This window comes from Colobus angolensis, unplaced genomic scaffold (genome assembly GCF_000951035.1).
Source record: "Colobus angolensis palliatus isolate OR3802 unplaced genomic scaffold, Cang.pa_1.0 Scaffold52, whole genome shotgun sequence".
Lineage (NCBI taxonomy): Eukaryota > Metazoa > Chordata > Mammalia > Primates > Cercopithecidae > Colobus > Colobus angolensis.
In genome coordinates this window covers 2811522-2818587 of record NW_012118710.1, presented here as the reverse complement: position 1 = coordinate 2818587, position 7066 = coordinate 2811522, and the positions used below count along the sequence as shown (strand labels likewise).

General features: G+C 45.7%; 1 protein-coding gene across 1 annotated transcript in view; it reads left to right on the top strand.

Annotated features, from left to right (window-relative positions):
• IDO2 (indoleamine 2,3-dioxygenase 2) overlaps positions 1-7066 on the top strand; it is a 79254-nt gene that overhangs the window by 50538 nt on the left and 21650 nt on the right. The window contains exons 5-6 of the mRNA XM_011960749.1: positions 999-1098; positions 2918-3035. Coding sequence (XP_011816139.1) covers positions 999-1098; positions 2918-3035 — 218 coding nt within the window. The remainder of the gene's footprint in view (positions 1-998; positions 1099-2917; positions 3036-7066) is intronic.

The following is a 7066-nucleotide window of genomic DNA, read 5'->3' as shown; positions in this document are numbered from 1 at the left end:
TGCAACCTCTGCCTCCCAGGTTCAAGCAATTCTCTTGCCTCAGCCTCCTGTGTAGCTTGGATTACAGGCATGTCCCACCTTGCCCAGCTAATTTTTGTATATTTAGTAGAGACAGGGTTTCACCATGTTGGCCAGGCTGATCTCGAACTCCTGACCTCAGGTAATCCGCCTACCTTGGTCTCCCAAAGTGCTGGAATTATAGGATTGAGCCACTGCGCCCGGCCAGTTCTCACAAGATCTGATGGTTTAAAAGTGTGGCACTTCCCCCCACCTCCTGCCACCATGTGAGATGCTTGCTTCCCCTTCCACCATGATTGAAAAGTTTCGTGAGGACTTGCAGCCACACTTGCTGTAAGCCTAAGGATCTCTGAGTCAATTACACCTCGTTTCTTTATAAATTACCCAGTCTCAGGTAGTTCTTTATAGCAGTGTGAAAATGAACTAATACACGTATAAACGGATTAGAGGCAGCACTGGCCTGAGTTGTGAAACTCTTCCCAGCCTGGTCCTGTGATTAGCTGGCTATATGACCTTGGACAAGCTGCTTTGCTTCTGTGGGCCATGGTTTCATACCTGTAGAAAAAAAGAGCATGGACTTAGCTATTGCCTGGGTCTGTCTAGCTCCAAGACTCTGGCTTTTGTTAGGAATGATGTTGATGGACCATGGAACTGGCCCTGTGGAGAATCAGCTACATCTCTTATTAGGAACTTCTCATTCAACCAGTTATTCCACTGCGGAGATGGTCCAGGACCATCAGAGCCATGCTAGACATTGGGAGGCTGCCTGTCAGGTGAACATGAGATTGAACTTATCTGTTCTCTTTCCTCCCTGAACATTGCTGAAGGTATATGCCCATCTTCAGGACTGTCTTATGGAGAGGAAAAAGTTTTGCAGTGATTCTACCCTGCAGTTACCTAACTTGGCAGGGATCTCTGGGCAGTGAGTACTCACAGTACAGTCTCCACATCCCTAACCATGTGATCCTTTCCTTCCCAAGGAACCTGGAGACCATCATCTCATTTCCTGGGGGAGAGAGCCTGTATGGCTTTATACTGGTGACTGCTTTGGTGGAGAAAGCAGCAGTGCCCGGGATAAAGGTATCTTCCCACTTGATAGCACCTTTTCCTTTTAAATGAGCTTGAGCTTCCCACTCTGCCTTTCCTGCAGTGGATTTCTCAATACAAATGAACATAGACCTTGTCCTGCTTAGTTCAAGTCTGAGAGAAGAGATCTAAGCTCTAGGCCACCGTATTTGCTCCCTTTTCTCAATTCCTATAAAACTTGGAATGGACCTTTTCTCCATTCAACAAACAGGCATTGTTTTGGGCAATGGGAAATTGGATCTAATAAGACAGACATTTTCCCAGCCCTGACAGAAGCTCATGATGGATACAGTGGTTGAAGATGGATTAACGTGGATTACAGGTGTGAGCCACTGCACCGGGCCTCAAACTGGAAGTTCTTCAGGACTCAGACAGGTACCAGGAAGGCTGGATAGAAGACAAAAGACAGTGATGCAGCCTGTGATCAGCTACAGCGTTAATGCCTTGCCTAAAAATATTTCAGTTAAGATTTTTGCCTTCCCTCGCTACCTCCCCCAACTGCTTTTTTTGTTTGTTTGTTTGTTTGTTTGTTTTTTGAGATGGAGTCTTGCTCTGTCCTCAGGCCAGAGTGCAATGGCGTGGTCTCAGCTCACTGCAACCTCTGCCTCCCAAGTTCAAGTGAATCTCCTCCCTCAGCCTCCTAAGTAGTGCATGCCACCATGCCTGGCTAATGTTTGTATTTTTAGTAGAGATAGGGTTTCACCATGTTAGTCAGGCTGGCCTCAAACTCCTGACCTCGTGATCCACTTGCCTCGATCTCCCAAAGTGCTGGGATTACAGGTGTGAGCCACCATGCCCAGCCAACACTACCTCCCTTGATAAGCATATGTTGAGCACCTACTGTGTCCTCAATGGGGTGACCCATTGCTGGTATATTATAGCACTTTCTTTCTCTCTCAATAGTTAAACTCCATGGTTACTTTAGTTCTCATCCGTGTGTTTAGTGCATTGGAAGATACAGAATGAAATATCGGCCTTCTAAGTATAGTTCAGATGAAGTAGAGGCTCAAGGAAGACAAGGAAGTCTTCCCAGCAGAGGGGGTTCTAGAGCTGGGGGCTCTGTAGAATCTGTCTGTGTATTAGTCCACTTTCACGCTGCTATAAACATACTACCTGAGACTGGGTAACTTATAAAGGAAAGAGGTTTAATTGACTCGTAGTTCTGCATGGATGGGGAGGCCTCAGGAAACTTACAACCATGGAGGAAAGTGAAGGGGAAGCAAGAACCTCTTCACAAGGCAGCAGGAGAGAGAGCAAAGGGGGGAGCTGCCAAACAATTTTTTACCATCAGATTTTGTGAAAACTCTTCCTCGTATCATGAAAACAGTATGGGAGAACCCACGCCCATGATTCAATCACCTCCCACCAGGTCCCTCCATCAGCACGTGGGGATTACAATCCGAGATGAGATTTGGGTGGGGACACAGAGCCAAACCATTTAAATCTGACTTTATATGAGACTTTTCCGGAGCAAGGATGCCCCAGTTGGAAATGCAGAAGTAGAACTGATCATAATATGTGACAAATCTGAGAGACGAAAAGAGGAAAATAATAGTACTCAGGCCCTTGGGAGGTGCAAGAAGTAACAGTCAGTTGAAATTCCCGAAACACTTACCTAGGGGTCTGTCTGGGAGGTCCCCAGGGAGCTTCTGGCTGTCAGGCTGACACCACAGTGGATCTAGCTTAGGATGTTCCCAGGAAGTTCTGACAAACTGTCCAGTCCTCTCCTGGGTTCCCACAGTATGAGGCTTACTCTGCCTGCATGGACTTTAAGGAAGTGCTAATAAGTTGTATACATGAATCTCATTCCCAGGCTCTTGTTCAGGCCGTGAATGCTATCTTACAGCCCAACCAGGAGGCCCTGCTCCAAGCCCTGCAGCGACTGAGACTGTCTATTCAGGACATCACCAAAACCTTAGGACAGATGCACAGTAAGATGCCTCCCATGCTTCTGAACAATCCCCCAGGGGTCCTGGGCTCTGCTTGGGGGAAGGGGACCTGGAGACCAGGCATGTCCCGAAGGGGTGATGATACATTCATCCACCAGATGACGCTGGTGGATGATCTTTCTTTTAGGTTAAGAGCATATTATCTTGGAGAGCTATTGTCACAGCTTTGTATTCTCCCTCTCCTTTATATTCTCCCGTGATTAAGATGGTTTCCCTTCTGCAGTGGCCAGACATTTCTTAGGCATGTTGAGGTCTTGCCTGAAGCTTGAGAGGAGGGGATGGGATGCACAGCAATGTTGGTCGCGCATGCCCCATCCCGCAGTGTTAGGTACTGCAGAGCGGTTTGTCTACACTCTCTAATGCCCCTTTTATTCTAACCCCCTCTGCTGGTTCCTGAGATGTCTGACCTTGGTTTTAAGCCTTGTCTAATGGAAGGCCTGTACTCCCTTTCTGTAGCTAGGGCAGGCTGAGTTGTCAAAAGTAGGAAAGTTGTCAGAATCAAAATAGAGTCACTTGTGTTGAAGAAAAATTTTTAAACCTTGACAAATAGAGCTGGGGAAGGCTATAAAGAGAGAGCTCCCATGCGTAAATGCTTGATAACAAAATCTTTTCCAAAGGACTGAAAAAATCACCACCTTGCACAAAGGCCATCACACCTTACACACACACAAAAATACTTACACAATGACATCTGCCCAGCAACTGCCTTTCCAAAGTTGGCCTTGTGCCACCCTTTTTATTGATGCCCATAGCCAAGGATAATGATCTCAAAACATTTATGTAATTGTCCTCATTTTTCCTTTAAAAACTTGTGTCTTCCTTTATCTCTCTGAATACCCACATGGTTTATTATGGCACACGTATTCCCATTGCAATGTCCTATACCAGAATAAATATCCTGTTGCATTAGGGAGCCTCTCCCTGTTACTCTGGTTAACACAGGCATGGTCAGTTACGGGGCCCAACCTTCCTGGACCGGTTACAAATCTTATTCTGGTTACTGCATTCAGTTTCCAAAATCTGGGAGGCGCTTCAAATAATTCTCTCAGAGGAATCTGAAGAATGTATTAGGAGGATGCGAGAGAGGGGTGTGATTTCCTAACAAGAGAAAACCAGAGTCTAAGTATCCTTTTCCCTGAATCCTGCTGAAATCCCTGAAAGAAAGATTCTGGGAAAAGAGAATGTTTATAGGAAGCAGGGCAGGAGGGAGGGAGAAAGACGCTAGGTGGTGCCGAGTTTTATTATCCTGTATTTAAAAAGTAAATATAATTTGTCATCCCAGCCTCTCAGTACTAGCAGAAATCTATGTGAAGTCATAGGATTAGGTATTATTTCCATTCCACTTCCTGGTTTTGTATTTTATATTTTTATTTTCTCTATTTCCTTGAATTTTAATTTTAAAGCTCATGATCACATCAGTAGGCCTTCCGCCAAACCAGTCCCCTAAGTTGTACGGTGGCTTTGCCAAGGTGAAATGAGATGAGATGTGTTTTAGCTTTGCCAAGAAAGCCTGATATCCATCACTCAGGATATCAAGGCTATTAGGGAGATAGTGCAGGTGTCTTCAGATCACATGGATGAGCACAAGGAAGTAATTTTGGAAGATTATGAGAAACCTTCCACCAGGTCCCAGTGCATGTAGCAGTAAGATGGTGCACTCAGTGTCTGACTGTCACAGGCTTTCCTAGGGCTCACTTTCAGACTCACGTTTGTGTGTGTGTGTGTGTGTGTGTGAGATGGAGTCTCACTCTGTCGCCCAGGCTGGAGTGCAATGGCGCGATCTTGGCTCACTGCAAACTCTACCTCCTGGGTTCAAGTGATTCTCTTGCCTCAGTCTCCCTAGTAGCTGGGATTACAGGCAGGCACCACCACGCCCAGCTAATTTTTGTATTTTTAGTAAAGATGGGGTTTCACTATGTTGGCTAGGCTGGTCTCGAACTCCTAACCTGAGGTGATCTGCCCACCTCGGACTCCCAAAGTGCTGGGATTACAGCCGTGAACCACTGCGCCCAGCCCAGACTCACTTCTTAGGCCTAGGCCAACCCGCTGTGCTCTCCTGCTCAGCCTCTGCAGGAGGTCTCATTGTCTGAGGAGGTCCCAGGGCTACTGCCCTTGTTTTCCCAAAAGGCACATTTTCCCACACAGACATAATTTTGTTTAAATGTTTTACTCCTAGTCACATTCATCTATATGGAAAAACAGCTGAATGGATTGGACTGCATTTTCTAAGGATGGCCCCATGCCATCCTGCACGCTCCTCCACAGTGTGGCCTGGGCATTCCTTTCATCCAGGGGTGGACTCTGTGCCCCTGCTTGTGATATGCGTGTTGCCAATATAATGTAGTAGAGGGGATAGCACAGACTTCTGAGGCAAGACTAGAAAAGGTGATGCAGGTTCTACCTTGTGTCCTGAGCCACTAGGTAAAATGTCCACCTACCCTGACACCACTATGCTGTGCAAACGACACAGGCAAATCACATTAAAGAGCCATGTGTGGGTTCCCCAGCTGGCTTCAGCCCAGGAGTGAAGGCGCCTTCAGATGGTTCTAGGCTCCCACCCCAAATTATGTCCCATCTTGAAGTCTTCCCAACTGAGGCGCCAGCCACATGGAGCAGAGACAAGCCATTGCCAACTTGTCTTGTCCAGATTCCTCATCAGCAGAACACAGTGGTTGCTTCAAGCCCCTATGTTTGGAGTAGTTTCTATGCAGCAATAGTAATCGCAAGAAATGAAGTTATAAAAGTAGTAACAAACACTAGAAATTGCAGGATTTAAGGAATCACATGAACGCTCCAGGCATTGCCTCTGGTTTGTAATTATTAACTTTCTTCTGCATGATAAATAGAGCTTGGCTGGACTTTTCCCCTCTGCTTCCATTCCCCAAAATCGAGCATACCAAACAATAGCTTCTTTTAGAGCCCAACTTTAGCAAGAGTCATGAGCTCTAATCCCTTCATCCATAACTACTTCCGTCCAGGCACGTAGACCCCTTCACACTCAGGGCTGAGTAGAAAACGCCCGTTGCAGACTGCAGTGGCATTTTGGAGAGCCACCCTCCCGGTACCCGAAAGCTGGGTAGTCCTTTGCCCAGCTTTTCTCAGTTTTGCACCGTGCTCACTTCTGAGTGGAAGACAGAACCAGCCGGGTCTATTTTCATAAACTGCCCCCATAAAGCAGAAGTCCGTAAGGTACTATGTCAGCCTGCCACCACCTGCTGCCTGTCACCCGTGTGTGTCTGCAGGAGCTGCGTCCAGTCCTTCTTTGGAATTGGTTTCCAGGGACTCAGCCAGTTCTGAGCTTTCTGACTCATTGGAAGATTAAACTATTTTCAGACTTTCAAGTGTTCAGATTATTAAGAGATGTGTTTTTTTTTTTTTTCCTTTTTTTTTTTGGCATGCTTACTGATAGACCCTGTTCTCTAGAAAGTAATGTTCTTCTCGGAAAAGGTGAAGGATATTTTTCTCCCCCAAAAGTCATGGAAATGTTTGCCTTTATTTACTTCCAAATTAACAGAATCTCCAGTTTTTGCTTGACCCATTGGCACATTGGCAGTGTTAAGAACTTTCTCTTTTAGCAGTAATGAGGAGTCAAGGGTTTCTTTCTAACAATTTAGTGTATGCATTTAAATCAGGTTTCTTATTGAGTAAATCGGGGCTAAGCTGTAGTGTGAAATTCTGCTACTGTTCCTTTCTCATTAGTTCACTTGATATCATGGAAAGATTTTCCATCTTAGCCTGAGAACTTATTTTGTGTAAACTCAATTGGAAAGTAATTAACACTGAGATTCTTCTTTAGTACATTCTATATGATAATAAAATCATACAAACATTTCTTTCTTTTTCTTTTTGACCTAGAAAAGACGTTCACAGCCCAGACATGGTGGCTTAAGCCTGTAATCCCAGCACACTGAGAGGCCGAGGTGGGTGGATCACATGAGGTCAGCAGTTCGAGGGCAGAGTAGCCAACATGGTCAGACCCCATCTCTAGTAAAAACACAAAAATTAGCTGGGCA